This window comes from Puma concolor, chromosome C1, assembly GCF_028749965.1.
Source record: "Puma concolor isolate L17-30 chromosome C1, mPumCon1.1.hap2, whole genome shotgun sequence".
NCBI classification, from domain to species: Eukaryota; Metazoa; Chordata; class Mammalia; order Carnivora; family Felidae; genus Puma; species Puma concolor.
In genome coordinates this window covers 140,640,129-140,663,171 of record NC_141674.1, presented here as the reverse complement: position 1 = coordinate 140,663,171, position 23,043 = coordinate 140,640,129, and the positions used below count along the sequence as shown (strand labels likewise).

Genomic DNA, 23,043 nt, shown 5'->3' with positions numbered 1-23,043 from the left:
ACAGATCTCTCTCCAGTCAAATGTCATGATGCCATTGGGTCAATCCACCTCAGAGAGTCTGAGGAGTGTTCCCCCACGCTCCCCCAGAACCCTTCAATAATCCATCATAATCCTTCAGCTTCTCCTCAGTGGTTCACAGACAAAGAAGAACAAGTGATAATTCACAAATCATTTATAAATGACTCCAATCTGTTTCTCTAGATACTTTCCCTTTCAAAAGGTTTATCTTCCAATTGATTTCTGGCTCACACAAATATTGACATCCCTTTGTTTGCCTTTGTCAGGGTAAGAACCAAGGCAGAACCAGGGATGAGTCTGCGACACTCCCTGTTGCTTCCCTGAAGCCCGCACCCAAAAACCACATGAGAGGGAAGGACATGTTAATTTGGAGAAGGCATGATAATACCTCCATTCCCATGGTCACGGAAGTGACACTCAAATCTAGCAAAGGTTTAGGGGCTGGGATGCTTGATCTAGCTCATAAGCCCAGGAGTGGTGACAGCTGAGGCTTTATGTTCAGTACACTGAGCCTGCCAAGACAGTGTGTGTGTGTGTGTGTGTGTGTGTGTGTGTGTGTGTGTGTGTGAGAGAGAGAGAGAGAGAGAGAGAGAGAGAGAGAGAGAGAGAGATGTAGTGTGTGGGTGTGAGTGGTGTTGAGAGGGTGTTGATGTGTGTGGTGTATGTATATAAGACGAAGGGGTGCTCAATAAAGGTCTTCACTCTTTCTTCAAATAAAATACACAAACACACACACAATAGTCACCTCAGGTGATAAAAGGTGGTAAAAAGCAGAGAGCTATAGAAATTCAGAGAACAGGGAGTCCTTTCCAGCTGTGGTGATATGAGATGGCTTCCCTGAGGGACACCAAATCTTGAGAGATGGAGATCAGGATGGGCAAGAAGCAGGAAGATGAGATGAGAGGAATGCAACAGAGGCATAGGAACTGAGAAACAATAACCCATTAAGAGAGCCATGACAAGTTCAGTTGGCTGGAGGATCAGGGATGGACTTGAGTAGCAAAGGAATGTCCCGCTTCACCATCTTTCTTCTCCCAGAAAACACAAAGAACATTTGTATACTTGTATCCTACATAATCCTCTTCCAAAACTTCTCCCACTTCTGAATGTGGCCTTCTTGGAACATGTGTGAAAGAAGAAACCAGACCCAGGCCACTGGCCGCAGAACAAGACTCCCTTTGTTCTAGCCCCAGTTGCCTTCTCAACCTCCCAAGCAGGATGGTTTCCTGAAACACTTAAGATGGGAAAGCAGGCGGCCCGTCAGCTCACACGAGCACCAATGCACTCGGACAGGCTCATTAAAAATCACTCGGCTGGCTCAGCTCAGCAGTGGGGTGGCCTGCACCATTCCACGGGCTCCCGGTGCCCTTGTGGGCAGAAGGAAAAACAGCGTGTCTCCATCTGTCTAAATCGGTGCTGAAGAGGGACACAAAGCAAGGCACGGGGCCCAGAGAAGCCCTCCCGGGCAACACACACTGAACGAAGGTCCAGCCCTCCCTTCCCCTGGATAGCCGGCACCGCCAGCAGCCCTCCCTCACCCCAGCTCTAGAAGCACCGGCTGCACCTGCCCTGGGCCCAGTGCACCACCTGGCCTGGCATCAGCACTGTCAAGTGTTTCCTATTTTTACTGAAAATCCGCCTTAAATGCTCCATCTTCAGAAGCTAATCTTTCCAATTTTATGTAGGCTTATCTGTTTGTTCTCCTCAATAGAAAGTAATGGAATCACCACTGGATGTCAGACCAAAAATGAGGGGATTAAAATGAAAAACAGCTTTAAAATGTGACAGCTCTGTCCATTCAGGGAGTTAACATCCCCTTCCAAAAGCCTTTGAAAGATCACAATGTATAATTCCGAATACATAAAATCCTTTCAGATGGTGCAAGCCCTGCAGGGTTTTTTTTTTTTTTTTTTTTTTTTTTTTTTTTTTAATTTAATTGCATTCCAGGGTCCTGGATTTCTTGGTCTCCCACAGTCTCTATGACTTCGGCTCGGGGCTTCTCCTTTCCTCTGTTTTCCTCTAAAGTATCCCCTACCGTCTTTCCAATCTATAATCACCCTACAGAAAGAACGAAACTAAGTGTCTGTGGGGGCAGGGGGATGCTGGGAAAGGGCTCCCATCTGCCCCACCCCGTCCTCCTGTGGACACAAACATGTGATATTCAGAAGTCACAATAAAGAAAAGCAACCCCTTACAATCAACCTGTTAAAACCGACGAGGATGAAAAGGCTACAGAACTTAGGCAGCTATGAGAGGAACCCGCACAGAAGCCAGTTCCCTTTAGGGGGCCATGGGTCCCTCTGGGCCCACAGCAGTGCTGCAGGCCTTGTAAGGTTCACGCTGTGAGACAGAGGGCTCCCAATGCTCTCATCTAACACAACATCTCCGATTTTGGTTTTAAAGAGCTGGCATACCTCTTTGCCATCTCCTCACACCCACCGATTCCCCCCGCACACAACACAAACTAAGATTTTACTCTGGGGACAGGTCTCTCCTTTGATGGTTTACAATTTAAATTTCTGACATTTAGCAAATATCTTGTATTTCCCAAAGATGAATTAATTCGAAAGCCAAAAAGGTCATTCTTGTAAACATTCCCTATGATTGGGGGGTGGGGGGGGGGAGTTCTAAATATTGCACTTTTATTGTTGTTTTATATACCATTTGGTAATTTTCCAAAAACCTGGAGACTGATGGATACCATCATGAGATGCTCTCTCTCTCTCTCATGCCTTATGAAGGAGCTATTGTCACAGCTACTGGGAAGGCTGGCACTTAGGAAATCTATAACTGCAACTTTTCTGGTGCCTAGAAGGTCAAGGGTCTGGGGCTCAGCAAGAGAGGCAGGCGAGGGGCTGGCCATGCCCGCGTCTCACTGCAGGAGAATATGAGGTGCAAGAAGACAGGGGGCCAAGGCTCAGGGGTCAGGCGACAGTCCTACTCTGTGCAGAAGCAGTGGCAAATAAACCTGATGCCTCCTTTAATCTCTGCAATCTCTGAACCACTGTCCACTGCAAAATGGGTGAACGTAAGTCAACACCACAGAAACGAGATCCCCCAGAGTCCGATGCACACTTGAAATCGGTGTGAGCAGAACATCAGAGCCTCAAGGTTTTCGCCTCAGGCCTTTGAAATCTCCTCTTCAATAGGAATGATTCATAAGCTAAACCGATTCTGCAGCGGCTGGCCAGCCGGCCGGCTCACTCAGAGACATTCCCAGGAGGGTACCGTACATGAAAATCCTAAGCTTGAAGGATCAAGGATTCATCTTACCCTGCTGCTTGTAAGCTGAATTCCCCAAACTTCCTCTGCACAGTTTCTTGTAACAACCACTCTTCTACCTCTCCTCACCTGTCAAGGGAGGCTTTTAAAGAATTATCCGCCCTGAAGGGCTTACAGGAGTCCGTGGCAAAAAGCAGGAACAGAAGACGCAAAGGGGGCCAATTTTGTCCGCAGACGTGCCTTGTCTGGAACACAGCCTGGAGCCGCAGACCTCCACCGCCAACAATTTGCACTGGGGTCACACCTTTGAGAGCTCACAGGGGCAGGTGTGTAAGTTAATGACAGAGGATGCTGCACGTACATTCATACTCTCTTGCAGTGTGCAGGGATGGGGCCAGTGTGGACTGGACAGGGCATGAGGGTATCAATTCAACAACTATTTTATGGAACCCCTCCCAGGTGACAGTTGCTGTTTCACACAGTGGAAATGTCAATAAACAGGCAAACAAGACAATGAAGAGCTCTGCTCTAGTGAAGTTTACACTTTATATTAGGTTGAAATTTCATCCAGTGTCATAGAATCTTCATAAGTAATCTCTACACCCCTACACCCCACGTGGGGCTCGAACCCACAACCCCAAGATCAAGAGTCCCGCACTCCACTGACTGAGCCAGCCATGTGCCCCAGGATCTTCAGAATTTTCAACCAGATTTAGAAACTTAGAATTATGTGAAATCATCCCATTTTAAACACTGCCTGCAATTTTAAAATATGTATAGTAATAATAAATTTTATATAATGTAAAACACGCTGTATAGTCCAAACAAAAATATACCTGTGGGCTGAATTTGGTCCACAAGCCAACTTCTTTAAGTCTCTGACATACAGTTCTTCGGAGGAGACTCACCTCCCCAGAGTAGCCCCACTCCTTTAAACCCTTAGGGACTTTTGCAACAGACTTTCTCAGTGAGATTAGGGCCACAGGCCCTAGGATACTCACACCACTGTTCAGCTTGTTGATGATTCTTTTCTAATAGAATTTACTACTTCCATTTTGAGAGAGCTACCAACAAAGGATTTTTTTTAAATTCTGAACTCCTGAGATTTTATTACTCACCATTATTTTAAAACTCCACGGAGACAAAATAAATCGGTCAAACATGACCAGCCCCTTAGCCATCTGCCTTGCATAGCCAAGGGGCCACACGCACCTGAATTTGGCCAGCCACACAGAGGCTGCCATCACAGCATGCTGCAATCTTACCTCCATGGTGTGTGTTTTTCCTGATGAAGTCTGTCCATATGCAAAAATCGTCCCGTTATAACCTTCAAGGACATCTGCAAGCAAGAAAAGAAATTAAAATTAACTCATTACTTTGATCATATGCTAGTGTTGGTTCCATATTTTAAAATTACATTTTCCAAATGGCCCATCTCATTTTTCACACAGACGATGTCTTTCAGCTCCATTTGCATTTTAAGTAGAATTGTGAGATAAAAGCATAAATGAAGGCCTCCACTGTTCCACAAATAAAAAGAAATATACTCATATTCCTACACTACATATTAATGAAAAAGAAGGCAGACACCCTTTCTCCCAGTAACATCAACATTAAAACAGATTATCGAGCAGTACACTCTCTTTTAGTTGAGAGATACTTGAGTTTTCTTCTCTAAGTTGATCTCCTGAGACCAGTCAGAGGAAGAAAAACATTATCAGGGTCCTGAGTCTCTGGAATGAAGTGTAGAATAGAATTTCTTTGCAAAAGATCTGATTTGGGTCAGTTTAAACACTGGCCCAGGCGAGCTTCTTAGGAAGGTTTCTCAGGAAGGCTGCACGGAGCCCCTTCAGAACCGAGCAAGTCCCGAGCCTGGGAGGACAGGCCCCCCCGACTCTGTAATCCTGGCCACATGGTGACAATCCAATCAGCCCAGAAACCACCGGGGCCCTGACTCAAAGTTCATGCCTCTGTTATTTCAGTGACTGCTAGCAGGCCGGCCCAGGCCCATCAGCATCAGGAATTTCTTTTAATTACACAATGAGCATACTGTGCAAACCTCCACACAGGGCAGGCCAGCCTCCATTTCGCACAGGGACGAGGGGAGGCGTGCAGACAGAGGCTGCTTTGCACTGCAGATTATCTGTGGGAATTCTTTCAAAGCAGCAGAGGTGATTAAAATATATTTCCCTCAACCCTCCCTCATCCACATCAACATCACCAGAAGGGAAATAGTACATAATTAATATCATTGACCCAACATCTCTACGTAAGAGGAGGAAGTCTCATTCCTGAAAGGACAGTGGGGGCAACAAGAGGAACCCCCTAATGAGGTGTCCTTTTTCAGGGCTATGTACAAAATCATCACTCCAGGCCATCAGCTCCATTTATTTCAGGCCCTAGGTAGGTTGGTTATTTTGTGTTTTGGGCCTCTCTGAATTCTATAATGTCAGTTAATATTTGTTGTTTGGTTAGCTTTTCTAAAAAATTTTTCAATACACATTTTATTGATCTGAGGTTACTGGAGGGTGAACTGAGATCAGAACAGAAAGTGGGATTTTCCTTTAGGAAGCTAAAAAAAAAAAAAGAGAGAGAGAGAAAGTAAGCAGATTTTTTTTTTTTTAATTCTAGCAGCCCTTAAGAGTTTGTGTCAAGCTATATTGAGAGAGAGAGAGAGAGAGAGAGAGAGAGAGAGAGAATGTTCACACATATCAAACTTCTAACTTCTGGTAATGGTTTCCTTGGTAATAGGAGAAGCAGAAACTTAAAGACTACAATGTACGGGCTAGAGGTTCAAGCTTCAGTTTTCACAAAAATGTCAACTTGCTCAGAGAAAAGATTCAGGGTGGAAAGCCTTTATAGGACCATGAATGTGATGTGCTTTGAGGGGCACAAGAGGTTACCACCCTGCAGCTGGACTTTTAACATTCTATATTCATGGCATAAACAACTCCAGGCCACTGGAATGCCAGCCATAATCACAGCACTAAAGTTTCTATTTATTAGAAATTAAATATCTGTCGCTGAACTGCAAGGGCTTCCTTACCTGAAGCCCCTGTGCGGGAAGCACTCTGGGACCTTCCAGCCCAGGCTGTAGGGCAGGGGTGAGGAGGCCGAAGCCAAGTGTCCAGCTCCCTCTGCTCCTCCTAATAGGCCTGCTGGCCACCCTACAGGTGCATACGCTCGCAGGAGGAGGCTCTGGACAACATCCACACGGTAAAGAAAGCTCAGTTCAGCCTGAGCCCCACTGACAGAAGAAAGCCCAGCACATGCTTCTGCCTCTGCCAGGAAGCAGTGGGGCCGGGGCACCTGAATTCGGCTCCTCTGGCCGGGGCCCACCCCTCCAACTCCAACCTCCGCAACCAGAAGGTACAATCCTATTAGCTCCTGGTTGGCTGCTGCTCCCCAAAGTCCTGTGGGGTAAAGCCTGGGACATGTAGACGAAAACAAGCACTCATAGAGAGCACCACTTCCTCCGGAGCAGGGAGCTGAGGAGCAACTGAGACCCCACTGGGAGAGTCCTTGACCGTTGGTTGCTGCTTTTAAACATGGAGTGCAATTACTGTTGTTATTATTATTTTAAGTAAAAGGGAGCACATAAAACCCCATCAAAACAAACTCTGCTTGACCTTTAAAGTACTATATACGATCACGTTAAAATTAATTCATTGTTGGAGAACTATCTCTAGTGTTCAAGGATGAACAGACCTGATGTCCTCTATCAACGCAATTGTGAATTAAATTTAAAAATTTTAAAAGAAACTTTAAAAGAAAAGGAAAAGCTCTTCGAATGCAGTGTTCCCTATTTTCTTCCAAACTCCAAGTCTAGGGGGTCAGTTTGTTGACTTCGGCAGGAGGGGAGAGGAGAGGAGAGGCAGAAGGGGAAGGAGAGGAGAGGCCGGAGGGGAAGTGACAGTGCATCTGGGTGCACCCGCCAAGGAAAGCAGAATGGGAGAGCAGGTCTGTGCTCAGTGCCACGCTGAGCCACGCAACCACCCCCACCCGACCCGAGCAGAAACAGCCCACAAAAAGGCACTTTCATCACGTTGAATGACAGTTCCTGGGCCCGAGGAAAGCATTTGTTTCAGAGCCTCTCTCGAAACAGAATGACTATTTCTGTGCGCCAGCCGCAGAGCCAGGAATCAGTTCAGCCAGACAGAACCTTGCTTTGTGACAGGCTCTGGCGTGATGTGATCTCAGCTCACACCACAAAGCCAGCGGCACCCACAAGCACACAACACATCCATCCGGCAGCGAAGCAAATCCAAAGAGAAATTCCACTGCAGGTGGGAAGAGCCTTCTCACCTCCAGAGAGGAGGGAGGAGAGGAGTGGGATCCTTGAAAATACTTCTTGCCTCTTTTGCCATAGACTTCAGAAGCCAGTTTTCCGCCCCAAGTTTTTGCTAGTTCTGAGTCCAGACCTTGCTAGAACAGAAGAGTCTGTTCCACTACTGGGTAAGAATTTGGGGAAGATGTAATCATGTAAGTTCCTGAGAAGGCTGTCATGGCCTCCTACCAGCTCCCCATGTGAAATGGTGGCCTGTCAGTGGCCAGGGTCTCTGGCAATATTGGCTGACAGGTAGGTCATCACTGCCTCTGAATCCTAAGGCTGAATCCCGCTGACCAGTCAAGCTACTCAGGTAAGTCGCACGCCCAGAGCACATAGAGGCAGCCCTGCTAAACACTACTGGCAAACCATAACGCTGGGCCCAGCCGGTCTGAAGGGAAGGGCACCGTTACATCTTCAGAATGGAAATGCATCTCACTGTTGGAAGACAGGCAGGGCCAACCAGAGGCTCTGGAACCACAATCTCTATTCCTTCCCCCTCTCCCTCCTCCCCTCCCCCCTCCCTTCTCCCATACCCATTTCTAATCCTGTCCTTCTGCAGTGCTTGGTTAATAGTCCATATGGCCTGATACAAAAGTAACAACTCATAAATTGCTATTAAATGCTCATTATGAGCTCACCAGAAAAGTAGGGACAGGATAGTGTAGAAAAATCCAAGGAAGTCAGACAAGCTCAGGCTTAAGTTCCAGCCCCGCCACCCCCTAACTGACCTGGCCAAGTTATTTGACCTCAACCTCCTCTTTAGTACAACAGGAATAATAATGCTCACACCTCATAAAATTGTTGAGGTTTAAAATACAATAACATATGCAAAGTACATACAGCGTGCCTGACAGATAAGAGTAGCCAAAAAAATCTATTTCTTCTTAAGAGCCATACATAATAATAATACAGATCTTATAATATCCTGAGCTTAAAACTCTTCAATGAGTCCACATTGCCTGAAGGATAAAGCCCATCCATTTCTACCAAACTCTAATCCAGCCTAACTTTTTAAGTACCATCCCCCAGGTACCCTGCAACACTAAATTACCCAAACATGCCATATAATTTCTCTTTATGCTTTTCCTATTCCTTCTGCTTGTACACCTCTGCTATATTCTACAGTCTTTAGGACACAACCTTTCCAAGAAGCCTTCCTTAACTCTCCAATCCTTATCCCTACTCACCAAAGTCAGTCTCAAGTGACTTTCTTCTGTGCTCCCACAGCATTTTGCACACAGCCATCTTAAAGCACATACTACCCATGGGTATGACAACTATGGATGCACGTGTCTCTTTACCTATACTTAAAGCTTCTCACAGACAGTCTTATATATCTTGGCGACTCTAGTCCCTAGCAGTGGTTATACCACATGGTAAATACTTGATATCCTTGCATGAAGGAATGAGTAAAAGAAATAATTAAATGAATGAAGCTAAAGAAACTAGGTCTAGCAAACAAGAAACCAACTTCTCTAGCCCTGGACAGTCTACATTTAGTTAATTTGAAAGGCAATTGCCCAGAATGACTTCTGTAGACTGGGACATATTTACCCGTACTTTGATAATAGCATCCAGTAACCATGGTTTTTAATTCCTAGGGTCCACAGAAACCTTCCTATTCACCATGTTGGTAATCACAAATCCTATAAGCTCTTCTGGAAGAAACAGAGGAGAATCCTACGTACTGTTTCAGACAACATTTTGATTAACAGACACCAGACAAAGATGGGGGTGTGGGAGATACCAGAATTCTACAATCAAATGTTTCAAATATGTTTTTAAAAAACTAGTGAAGTTGAAGGGAATCAAAAACCCAAGAGAGAATAAAGCCATCCAGTTAAAAGGAGTCTTCCTGATCTCAAAAACATTACGGGTTCAGAGACACTTGAAAGGAAAGCTCATGGGTCTACTACATTATCATGAATCATGGGGACTGTGGTGACCTTCAGAAGTTATCTGATTGAATTCCTGGCCTCTAGAAAAAGAGGCCCCTACAATACCACCTTCCTTTCCTGATTTCAATAGGCTTTGTCAAGGCAAAACAGACCTCAGTTGTACCTAGTAACCATTCCATGGAGTTCTTTCTCATATATCTTTGTTTTACCTTGATGATGAGGAAACAACATGGCCACTTCCCCTCACACTAGTTTCACTGGATATTTTAAAACGTTAAATCAGGTCTTCATCATCCCCTAATAACTTCCTTTCAAGGGAGAATAAGGCACTCTTAGCTGTTACAAAATGAGTATGCTCACATCAAATTTGTAGTGCCTGAAGAATATCTGTTTATCATATCATGTCAGAGCCTAATTTTACCTAAATGGTTTTCTTTGTGGCTCACCATATACTGGGCCTCAAGTTATCCAATTAGGTCACGTCTTCATGAGAACTTTCTAAGGATTGCCTATTTCTGACATTTCACACCATAAAAAAACCCAAACACTGAAAGAGACTCAACTTCTCTAGTAATGAAGAGTGAAAGATGATGATGATTATTTGTTAATCACAGGACTTTTTAAAGATGGAATGGATCCATCTCTAATCAGAACATCAACTCAGAGATGCGTTTAAATTGACCTCATGCTTAGCACAGCATACGGTAAATACTAGTTGGTTCTGATAATGAAAGGGGAGAGAAAAGGAAATTATGGCTCACATGTGATTAATTTTACTTCCACAAGAATAAGTAAGAGTCTGATAATGGAGAGGAAGGAGGACAGAGTAGGAGCAAACTAGAGCTACACACTCCAGAGAGAGAGACAAAACAGTTTTAGACAGGAAGAGATGAAAAACAATAGAAGCAGAGAGAAAACAAAAATTACCATCAGATACAGCCCTACAGTAGTAATTCAAGAAGAGCCTAAATTCAGGCATGTTTTTTTTTCTCTTCTGTTTTCTATAATGATCTTACTGTGAAGACCTTCAAAATTAATTGATGTCTGCAACAAGAATGTGAATAACCATACACCTCAGCAAGGAACATACTGACTGACTCTCCCACGCAGATGCCCAGGGTCAGAACCAATCTAACAGATGTACCCAGGGCTGGCTTGCTTGAATTTCAGACAGGTTACTCAGCTCAGCTTCCAAAAACAAGCACATCTTGCATGACAAGGTGCTTTTTGAATTTTGATTTTGCTTTTTACTCTTTAAATCTAGAGCTACCTATAAAGGTGGCAACATCAGCACATTTGGAAACACAGCTGCCATAGCATTCAGACTAGAAGGTAAAGATTTAAAGATGAAAAGCAAAGAAGCAGGAGATGCCCCTCAGCTCTGTCCAGATGGCGAACTCTCCCAAGGCAAGCTCCAGCCCGCCCGATGTGAAAGGGCAAGGTACAGCAACGTGTAAATTGGTTCGTCTCCCTGCTGTTAAATCCTTCAGGGCCAAGGCCAGTCCCAGAGAAAAGGGCTGATCTCTAAGACAAATTTAGGCCTCAGGCCATCTATTTGGAGGAACAAATGTTGGTATCTGGGTGGAAAAGTTGAAAGTGGGTTAGACCAAAGTATATTTAAGGAATGCTGAGTAGCAAAAACAGCTCAATAACCAACAAGGTAATGTGATTTTATGATGCTGTAGAGAACTCCTTGATGCCCAAGAATTTTCCATGTTTAAGGCTTCTCCCTGAAGACACAGATGCACAAAATAATTCAGCCAAAAATATACAAATGGAGCATCAGAAATATCTATTTTTGTCTCCTTCAAAGCAGAAAGGAGGCCTTATACCTACAGCAGTACTTTAAAACCTTTACAGAAATAGTGTGACCATAGCTTTTAAGCTTCTAGGTAGCAGAATAACTCTGCCAAAAAGGTGGCAAAAGAAATAAAGACATTTCCTTGGCAAGGAGATATGGAGAGGTTAAAGAACTTGCCTGACATCATAGCAAATCAGGACCAGAGCTCGGGCTATAATTCAGTGTTTCCAATTAGTAGGCCTCTGCTTATAGTCAAGGCACATTGATTCCTAGGCTGCAAATATCACTTAATGTTTTCAATTACTCTGAAAGGCCCAGGAGGAAATAAAGAAATAGCACTTACCTTTGACAATTTGCTTTGCACACGCATTGTAAACCTGCTCTTGGGTCGTGCTGGGAGGCAGCACTCTGTCGAAGACATATGGCTTCCCTTGCTAAAAAAGAAAGACAAAAGGAAAGGGCACACATTAGAAGTTTAGGAATAAAAAGCACTAATAGCAGTTAGACCACAGGCACTAAATCACAAACCCTATCCTTGAAGGCAGTTCCGTACGAGACTATGGAATTATTACAGTGTGAACCACACATACAATGTGTGTATGTGTAATGCATGTTGAGAATTCGAGAAAGAAAAAAGGTGTGTTTTTTTTTAACTTGAAACACTTTTTCTGATGAAAAGCAGGCTGATACTTCATTCATTCATCTGAACAAATATTTACCTATTGAGAGCTTCTTCTGAACCAGGACTAGACTAGAGTCTACCCAAATCAGAAAACAGTCCTGCCTGTAAAGCGCTCAATCAAGGGTGGCAGATAGCTGATAAACAAGAAAGCAAACACCTGGGAAACCACAAAATGCCTAGGTACAAAATAATGAGACAGAGGGGACAAGAGAGAGAACAAAGCAGATCTTCCTGAAGAAATGCCAGTTAAGTGGATCTTTAAAGGATCAGAAAGATTGAGGCATGTGAAGAGCCATGGAACAACATACCAGACAGAGCACAGGGTGGAGCAGGCAGGAAGGGGCCTGGAGTGTTCGAGGCACTGGAGCGTGGTACAAAAGGAGAGAACGGAAATCAGGAGCCAGTCCATGCAGGGGACTGTTTGCCAAGGTAATGGGCTTGGCTTGTATTCAATGGGAAGATGACATGATCAGATTTAAGAAGCTGCTCTTAATAGCAAGTTATTGCTTTGCATCCCAAAGAATTCTAGTGTTTTCTTCATATGTATAAGTGATGCCTTAACTGGGTAGAGCCTTTCTAGTCACAGGGCACCCTTCTGTACAGTACATCGAATGATTTCCCCAGGTGCAGGTTTTTGGGATCTGGTCTGAGACGACGCGGCACACTACTCAAGGAGGTAAGTGTCAGAAGGAAAGGAAAGAAGTTCTGCCCTGAGACTGAACGAGCCCTGACCCCGGACCACTCAACATTCACCAGGGAGTCACTGGACACTCACATGCCAGTGACTGAGGAGTGGGGAAGCTAGTGGCTAAGAAGACACAGCCTCCTCCTGGGGAGAACCTTCTTCCCACCATCACCACCCAGGCAAGGGGTGGCCCTCCCTCTGCCCTTTCCCACAGCATGATCTACCCATGTAGATCTTCATGTCCCACGTGGTGGAAGGGAGGGCAGGAGAAGGGAAGGAGGGAGGGGACCTCAGAGTCTCCTTCACTGCCACCCTGTACCTCCTACGTGTGGCTTGGACACCAGGAGCCTTTACCCCAGGACAGTCCAGTGCCTCAAAAAGATAACTGCTCATGAGAGACTCAAGGACAAGGCTTGTTACATCCTGTAACCTTCACACAAAAGTTTACAGCTGCCAGCTGGCTTAGCATTGTACTCTTTTACGACCATGGGTAGTACTACACATAGGTAAGGTCCTATGCTTCAGGCGTTATGCTTGAGCTTTTAGTCTTTGAATCTGGAATTGAGTCAACCAGGTAAATGAGCTACTTCCTGTTTGGTCTTAGAAGAAATGGAGAATTTTGAGGTGCCATAAAATATTGTAGAGGTTTTTTTTTTGTTTTTTTGTTTTTTTAAGTTTATTTATTTTTGAGAGAGCACAAGCAGGAGAGGGTGAGAGAGAGAGGAACAGAAGATCTGAAGTGGGCTCTGCACTGACAGCAGTGGAGCCTGACGTGGGGCTTCCACTCATGAACTGCGAAATCATAACCCAAGCCAACGCTGGATGCCCAACCAACTGTGCCAACTGTGCCCAAAATATTGTTTTATACAAGCAACAGAGACAGTCATTTTGTTAAGATTATGGAAAGGGGTTATTTTCTGATGTTTTGTTCCTAGCCAAGTCTCATTCCTTAAGTGAACCAAGTATTTGGTTTGGAAAACCAAGAGAATATTCCTCCTTGGTGAACAATTGCCAACTATCAGTCCACTACATTCTTCTTAGCTTTATCTATTCATAAAATTAACTAAATGTCAGTAAGGTAAAAGGTTAGAACAAACACTCATAGAGTTTGCCTAAGTATTTGTCACCAACTAAAACTTCTTAAAAGAAACTGTAGCTTTGCTTGTATTTCAAACAAATCCACTATTACTCCAAACTTGATGGGAATCACCAATATAAACCATCTTGTTTCCAGAACGATCAGCTTTGGGTTTTGGAGAAAATGCACCTACTGCAGCTGGAAAAATGACCTATTTTTATATAAATGGTACAAAAAAATAGGACTCCCCAACTTTGCCCTTCAACTTAAAATGTTTGTTGGAGTGCATTATACATTCACTTTAAGAGAGGTAGAAAGCAAGAAATTGCCATTCCTCATTTAAATAATATCATTTATCAGATGACAAACAGATAATACAACAATTTTCCATAAGCTGAAGTTAACTCCCAAACAGAAACTGCCTTCAAGAAAAGATAAAATTTAGAAAATGATTTGTTTTGAGACTTCTGGTAAGGACTAGAATATAAAGAAGTTAAAAACAGAAGTATTTTTGTCTTTTCATACACTAAGTTGGCTATGCAGGCTTTTATTTTAAGTGAACCTTAGAGTCTTGAAATTAAAATATAGAATTAAAATTTAGTTACTGATTATTTTCAAAGAACTGATTTGTGACATAGCCATGCGAGCTGTATATACAACTGCCATTAAACAACAACAATAAACAAATTATGCTTTGCTGCATTGGCAATGGTATGAAAATCTCACAACCCCTGATGGAGACTTCAGCAAAGCCCCATCTCCCACAGCCCCTAGGAGACAAAAGTCTCCTTGTTTCTGATCCCACTGTTGCTGAGGGTTTCTGTGGACAGATGTTGGGCCCACCCTGCTCTAGCTGTCACTAAATGTTTTAGTTCAGCTACAGAGTACATTTTTCAATTAACATTTTAATAGGAGTGTTAAGTGCTAGCACTTGAAACTGAATGATGAGGGCACCAAGTACTCCTGGAGACGCTTTCCTTTCCAGGCACCTATTCAGCAGGAGGTTCTCCCATCTATCTGGCTACTCTGCCAGTGTCCCTTGTTTGTGTCTCTTCCAGACTTCTAAATGATGGTGTATCCTGGACTCAGCTCTCAGCAACCTCTCTGTCTACATTCTTGACTTTCACATGATCTAAATGAACACTTCAGCTTTCAAATCTCATGTAAGCTCCAAATTCATATATTCAGTCACCCGCTAGACATTTAAACCCCTTAGATTCCATTAGCCACTTCAAACTTAACTGACCAAAAATGAAATCGAGCCTTCCATATCTGAGGAAAAGACCAAATTCATCAGGTACGTCCCATAGATTCCATATCCCAAATATATCCCAAAGTCTATCTATCATCTTATCATCTATGCCACACAACCTTAGCCCAAACCACCATGGTTTCTCATCAGGACAACAGCTATAGTCTCCTCACTGGTCTCCCTGACTCCATTCTTGCTCCTAACAATCCAATTTCCATTTAGCTGAGTGAGCTTTCTAGAACTATAAATCAGATGATATCAAATCCTCCCTTAAAAATGCTCCTATTAGACTAGACCTTCTTCACACTGCATTCTCCTCCATCTCACAATAGTGTAGCCCACTGGAATTCTTTATTCCTCAGCTTAGTCCTCAGCATATTCCATGGCTCAGAGCCTTTGCTCTTCACTTCCTTTCCCTTCGAACCTTCTCACTGCAGACCTTCATTGGGCTCACCAGAGATCTTCATTTGACAGTCTCTTTATCACCCTTCAGGTATCAACTCCAATTGCTCCTCCTTCGAGGGCTACCATGCTCCTACGTACAGCAGCCCCACCCCCACCCTGGCATCACTTTCTATCACATTACCTTATTTGGTTTGCTCCATGGCAATTAGTATGTAACCTATTCTCAACCAATCAAAGGGATCATTACAATTAAAGCATTTAAGTGGCTAAGACAGAAGCCATATAAATCCCAAGAGTTCACCGCATGTAGGCAAACCTGCTGCAATTTATGAAAGGAGTCTGGATGGGAAACACACGCACTCCATATACATTACAACCGAAAATGAAATAATCCAGCTTTGCCATGAAAGCCTCCACGTAGAGCAGCTAATTGCATAGGAGCAATCTAACTAAATAACTTACAGGGATCACATGCAAAAAATAACAGCAGATGGTTCTTATGTTTTTATAGTTCAAATTAAAAAACAACAACAACAATCAAACCACTTCCTATCAAGTTGTTGAGAGCAAAGTGTCTGTGAACCATATGTCCTATTAATTCATTTGACCCGTTACCCAACAACCATTCCCCAGCCTTGAAAGGAATATTACTCTGGGAGACGGAGGAAAGCAAAAGACCCACTTAAACATTTAGAAGATGGGCACCAGGAGGGATGTTAAGGAAACTGAAATTAATTACCCAAGAAGAGATCATTCGAGAAGTAATCTCATAACAATCTCTAAGACTAGCCAAGAGTTTGTGACCAAAGGTGCCGAATAATTTGAAGGATTTTTCTCTATCTTCACTAAGAAAAAAAGAAATAGGAAAAAAAAACTTTAAATTTCCACAGCAAGATTTAAACTCACTCTGTGGAATTATCTTCAGACACTGAGGAATATTAGGAAGAGGAACGGATTCCTGAGAACAATCACTACAGTCTCTCTCCCGGGTGTTCACATGACTTCTTTCCTGAAAGTACAGGAGATGGCAAGTTCTTTCAGCCACATTCTCACTACTGTCCATCTGCACCATCACCAACCACCATGATCCAAACCCTTTTCTGTTTTATCTCATTGAATTCTCATACTAACTCCATGAGGTAGGTATTACTATCCCCATGCCACAAACTGGAAAACTAAGGCCCAGTCACTTTATCAGCTCCGCTACTTTGGGGAAGTACCTTTAAGTCCTTGATTGCAACACCATGCTGCTTTCCTAAGTAGCTTATGACTTACTGGAAAAGCAAGAGACATACAAACAGCAGATGCTTAGGACTAATGTGAAAGATGGCAGCAAAGTGATTCATACAGCAACAAAAGTCAGAGTCTCCTTCTATAGCCTACGGTAGTCAAGAAAGTGTTAACCATGAAGGTGGGACTGACATGAAACCACAGAGGAAAGAATGGCAGCTTAAGATCAGGGAAGAAGGGCAAGACTGGCAAGAAAAATGGTGGCCATGCACATGGCAAGCCTTCCTGGCAACAAAAGGAATTAAGAACAGGCAAAGGCCTTCTGCCACGGGAGCCACTAAGGAGCAGCAGCATGGCTCTGAGCTACCCTATGGCTGTGGGCTTCAACAAGGGCCACAAAGCAACTGAGAACGCGAACAAGCCAAGGCACTGCGAACCGCCGCAGGTGCCTCACCAAGCACACCAAATTCATGTGGCACATGATCCGAGAGGTGTGTGGCTTTGCCCCATATGAGAAGCATGCCATGGAACTGCTCAAGGTCTCCAAGGACAAGTGCGTGCTCAAGTTCATCAAGAAAAGGGTGTGGATACACATCCAGGCCAAGAGGAAGAGAGAAGAGCTAAGCAATGTCCTGCAGCCACGAGGAAAGTGGCAGCCAAGAAGGACTAACCCTCTTTGCCCCACTTTCCCCCCATGTTCCCCCCAGCCCCCTATATAATAAGCCTTTTTTGGAACTTGGGGCATTTGACCCCCTCCTGCCAACATCCTTCCAGGGCACAGTGGTGAGGGTCATGGTGGTGCACACAGAGACAAAACAACCGAACAGTACTGGAAATGGTCTTTTAATCATAATTAAATAGTCCATATATGCCGGGGGGGGGGGGGAGGGGGGAACAGGCAAAGGCCAACCAGAACCTAGGAAAAGGCAGGTGTGAGACTTGCTATGAAAAGTCGAAGTTATTGAGAAAAATCCCAGAATTTTTCAGAGCCTAAAGGTCCTTCAAGGTCAGCCCAACTCAATGCTGTGTTTTACAAATAAACAAGTTCTAGGTCAGGACAGAATAGACAACTTGCAGTAGGTCACCCAGCCAATTAGGTTAGGTAGAGATCTGTGCCCAGAACCCAGACCTCCTGGCTCCCTACCTAGTGCTCTAAAAGTTCTGGCTTTAGAATCAACTGCTCTCTCTGAAAATCAAGCAAACAATAAGCATCAGCCTCTGGTGCTTTGTTTTTCCTGCTTTCTTCCCAACCAATTCTAAATTATTTCCAAATACACAGCTGATGATGGTTCCTTGAGCAAAGAGTCACTGCTGTAAGAACTGGAGCAATACAGCATGGGAACCAGAATCATGGCCTCTCAGAGTTAATATGACCTTGCAGTCAGCCCATCAGCCTCCTCTCAATGAGCAGCTTTGGTCTGTCTCCACAAGCCTTCATGGGCAACAATGAACTGCTTGAAACCCAACTGGCTCCGATTGTCGGAATGTTGTGTCCTTATATTGATTTAAATCTGCACCCTGAAGCATTAGACCTGACACCATCCTCCAGAATAAGACAGACCAAGGCTGGAGAGACCTGCCTACATCGACATCCCAGCTTTGTTTCATTTTGGGAGCTGTGTTCATTGTCTTACTCTCTTTTCTCTCATCTCAGAGGAAAGGAGAAAGATTGATGTGCTTCCTTCCTAAAAGTTGTGTGGATTTGTCCTGACTTGAAGGACTTCAAAGGTGTTCAAGGTTAAGACATCACTAAAACATTATGTTAGTTTGCACAAGAAGGAATTGAATAAAATAAACTCATGGACTATGAAGGGCTTTGGCAACAACCTGAAAGAATGTTTCCAAAACATTACCTAAATAGCAAGAAGTCCTGGGGTTAATGTTGATACTCATTTTTTATCAACACAAATATCCTGCCAAAACAAGTTTTGTTTTGTATTGTTTATTGAAATATAATTCACATACCATAAAATTCGCCCCTCTAATAAAAGGGAACATTCTTGGAATATTCACAAGATTGGACAATCATCACCACTATCTAATTGCAGAACATTCCTTTCATCACCCCAAAAGGAAACTCTGTACTCCCCATCCTACTGATCTACTTTGTGTCTTTACAGCTTTGCCTGTTTTAGATATTTCATACAAATAGAAGCATAAATATGTAGCTTTTTGTGATTAACATTTTCTTTCACTTAGTATGTTTTTAAGGCTCGTCTACATTGTAGCATAAATCGTTACTTTATTCCCTTTCATGACCAAATAATATTCTATTGCATGGATTTACCACATTTTATGTATCCATTCATCAGTAGGATGGACTTTTGGGTTGTTTCTATCTTGGGGCTATTACGAATACTGCTATGAACATCCATATACAACTTTTTATGTGGACATATGTTTTCATTTCTCCTTTCATTTCACATACCCAGGAGTGGAATTTCTAGGTCAGACAGTAACTTTATGCGAGTTCACTTTTGGGGGGACTAACAAATTGTTTTCCATAGCAGCTGCACCATTTTACATTCCCACCAGCAGTGCATGAGGGTTCCACTTGCTCCACATCCTTGCCATCACTTGTTACTGTCTTGTCTTCTTTATTATAACATCCTAGTGAGTATGCAGTAGTATTTCTTTGTGATGTTGATTTTTATCTCAGGAGTTTTTTAATTGATGCTTAACATATTGTAAAATTTATTTCAACATATATTATGGATACAGAGATGTTTCCAGGCATTGTAATACACTGTTGTGTACTTAACATTTACAAAGTGGTCCCAGTGGGGAATCATCTCATAGGGAAACAAAAATTATACATATCCATGTGCTTTAAGAAAAAGAATAGTTTACTAGGAAGAGAGGACATTTAAAGGTGTTTATGATAGGGTTTCTGTGCTCCTCACTCCACTAGTTAATACTGAGTGTTGTCCAGGGAAGGCAGCCTACCAATACATGGGGTAAATGAATTCACATAAACATGGCTTAACCCCCTGTCTCTGAAGCTCAGTTTCCTCATCATTAAAATGGAGCTAATAAGATCCAGAATTCAGGATTGTGAAAATTAGATATGTTCCGGAGAATAAAGGACCTACTGTATGCCTGATGTTCTAGAAGGTGCTCAAGTCATGGTTAGTGCTATTCTGTAATAAAAAGTTTCAACCAATGTGTACCAGGATTTGCATTACACCAAACTTAGCGAGCAGTGACCTTTTAAAGGAAAGGATGATGATAAGCAACAATCACTCACAATGTACCAGCTCAGAGACTTGCCATCCTGATGACCCTACAACACCCTAATGCCAAATCACACCTCACGCAACTCCAGGCCCCAGGTCTGCCACCCATAAGCTCAGCTCCATGAGACCTTTAATTTCTGAGGGTCCTAGCAAAACTAACTCTGTCCCAAGGCTATCCTCTGTACTCTAAAAATAAATGAAATTTTGATGTTCAGCTATAAAGCCTATTTAGGAAAGGTGAGGAGCTATGTCTTGTACAGGCACTCATAGACTCATCAGCTCTGCTATTACAGCTTTGGAGCCCTCCAGAAACTTCTGTGATAATGCCAACTGTAAACATGAAGCAGATGCTCCCAGGGTCCTAACCATATCCTCACCATCTTTACCATTTCCATGTGGGCTGGCCTGACCTTCAGCCTCTGCTTCTCTGGCTGCCTCAGCCCTCTCTGTCACCTGATGCACACCAGAAAGACCATCCCAGCACCAACCCAGCAGGCCTCACCCAATGACTGATAGGAGGTGGGGTAAATACTTTAGCTCCCCTGCCCAGAGGTGGAAGTGGAGGGGGAAACCTGGAGACACGTATTCCAAACTGGCTCTCAGAGCTCCCCGTTGCAATGAAACCCCCTTGCCCACAGTGCTAACTTGCATGACACACCCTATATTGGTTTCTTACAGTTCCCTGTCTCGTTTCTCCATTCTTCTTCAGTGTTTCTTGGATTCACCTCCCAAAGAAACCTGCAATTGAATCCCTGTCTTAGTGCCTGCTTTAGGAAAGCCCAAAGTAACATAAAATCCTAGACATTTTGCTCTTTCATTCACTAGGTCCTAAGAGATTCTGAATGCGTTGCATCACTGCCAACCACGGAGCCATCACATTTGGTCGATATCCAGACAAGGGGGTGAATGGAAATTGAAATCTTTGTTAAAATTCCACAAGCTGTGGGCTTAGGACCCTGTTCTGGGGTGGGGGGGGGGAGTGCCTTTTTCTTCACAAAAGAGTGCTGGTCACTTGCCAGGCTTTCGGCCCATGGAGCCACCTCTGCCCAGAGGATTACCAATTTCTAATTTACACAAAGGAGCACTACACCCTCATGAAGGCCATGGCCTAGTAGAGTGCTTTATACATGACGGTACAGGGGCGCCTGGTGGCTCAGTCGGTTGAGCGTCCTACTTCGGCTCAGGTCATGATCTCTCAGTCTGTGAGTTCGAGCCCCACATTGGGCTCTGTGCTGATGGCTCAGAGCCTGGAGCCTGCTTTGGATTCTGTGTATCCCCCTCTCTGCCCCTCCCCTGCCCATGCTCTGTCTCTCTCTCTCTCTCTCTCTCTCTCTCTCTGTGAAAAATAAACATTAAAAAAAAATTTATACATGACGGTACAGGGTAGGTGCTAACAGTCTGCTGCTGCTGCTGACCAATGCCTGCCAGATGAGCAACAAGGAGGTCAGGTGCCAGGACACCATGAAATAGTGCTGGGGGTGGGAGGGTGGAGGGAATCCATACTCACTGTATTTCTCCAGTGTGTCAGAAACTTTCCTTGTTACTGACCATTCTCATCCCCCACCTCCAAGATTTCAGCAGTCGTGGAGTTGCCTGTCTCTTCCTGTATCCCTTTATTCCTCTTTACCCCACCACCTATCTTCCCATTTATCTGGAACTGGGCTGCAAATTCCCAAAGCAGAAAAAAGTTCCACTGTGCACCTTGGGGCAAACCACCCCATACCTGGCAGTGACTATCCGCTTATCCCAACACTGTGATATCCTGTCCAGGGTCCACGAATCTGCCAACGTACAGACGTGGTCTCACAATGAAGACCTCCATGTTCTCCTCCCCACTCTGCCGCCTGCCCCTATCTACGCTGGGAGAACTCTATGACTGGAGATATAAATACTAAGCCAGTGTCAGCCCCAGACATTCCCATCCCCCTCCCCACACTGGCTCTGTGCCCCAAGGAAGGCAGCTGGTGCCAGTTCCGGCCAAAGCCAAGGCTGCTCCCAGGAGAGGCTGTAATGAAACCGACGGAGCAATGATTGGCTTCTACTGAGTTGCCAAGGTGATGCCAACCACGTCTCAAGAATGAACAAAGGCAACACACAAGAATGAATCTTGTAAGCCTTCTTCCTGCAGGAAACCAGGCTAAAATCCTTTCTTTTCTGCCAAAAGTCCCACTGCATGGACACACAAGCACTGTCAGGATCACAGACAGCTATGGAAAAAACACTCTGGGAAAGGGAACTGCCCAAGTGATAATGAAGAAATTCAGAATTATTGCCCGGCTAACAGGCAAAATGAAGACAGAAGTATTACTTCTGTTAAAGAAATTAATGGAATCTGTGTTGCAAAGCTAAGATTCTTATTTATATGTGATTTTCATTTCGTCTCAAAATATACCGACCTTCCCCCCACCCCCAGTCTTCTCCATTTAATTGCTCTGTACCCTAATCTGCCAAGATGCAGGGATTACTAGATTGAGTCAGGGGAACTGGTTCTGGATCAGGACTTTGCCCCTTACATACTTTGTGATCTTAAACAATTTGCCCATTTTTCTGGGCCTCCTCCTCTCTGAGTAAAGTTAAAGATTGGATCTTTCCAACTCTAATGTGAAATAATAATGGGCAGCACAAACATCCTGGGATTTTCCCCATAAGATCAGCTTCTGTCTTGACCACATATAGCACAAGAGGGGGTAAACTTTAAACTGGCATGAGTTCAATGTTTTCTATACTTACAAGAAATGAGTAAAAATTGCTGTAGTTTTTTCAGATCTGGTTTTCTGCCAAATGAAGTCTGGAAAAAAAAAAAAAAATACCAAACTTTCCTCACTGGAGGAAAGAGGGTATAAAGCTGCTCCACTGAAGGTAGCATGTGGGATTTCTTTTGCCAAATGGAAGATAGCAAAGAAAACCCTGAGCGCTCTCTCTGGGGCGTATCGCCCTGGTGGCAGCTTCCTGGCAGAGCCCTGTGCAATCCAGTCAAACTGCCACGCTGCAAACCTCTCCCAGTTGTGCCAAGACTCATGGTGGCACCTCCAACATGGAAGCCCCGTGGTGGCACATGCAAAGTTTCTTCCCTTTAGCTAAAATGTGAAATAGAAAAACTTCTGCCCAGGCTTGCGCTTGGCTGGGTATGGTACATACAGAGGCTTCTGATATACACGCACTGAAAATATGTATTGCAAATAGAATTGATATTCTATTAATTGTTT

At 43.9% G+C, this 23,043-nt stretch overlaps 1 protein-coding gene and 1 pseudogene across 1 annotated transcript in view; one reads left to right on the top strand and one right to left on the bottom strand.

Annotated features, from left to right (window-relative positions):
- Window positions 1-23,043, bottom strand: part of KIF5C (kinesin family member 5C) — a 164,003-nt gene that overhangs the window by 100,074 nt on the left and 40,886 nt on the right. The window contains exons 2-3 of the mRNA XM_025912817.2: window positions 11,613-11,703; window positions 4,506-4,579 (exon numbers count right to left, since the gene is read on the bottom strand). Of these exons, the coding sequence (XP_025768602.1) occupies window positions 4,506-4,579; window positions 11,613-11,703 (165 nt within the window). The remainder of the gene's footprint in view (window positions 1-4,505; window positions 4,580-11,612; window positions 11,704-23,043) is intronic.
- On the top strand, window positions 16,954-17,271 carry LOC112848975 (large ribosomal subunit protein eL36 pseudogene; annotated as a pseudogene).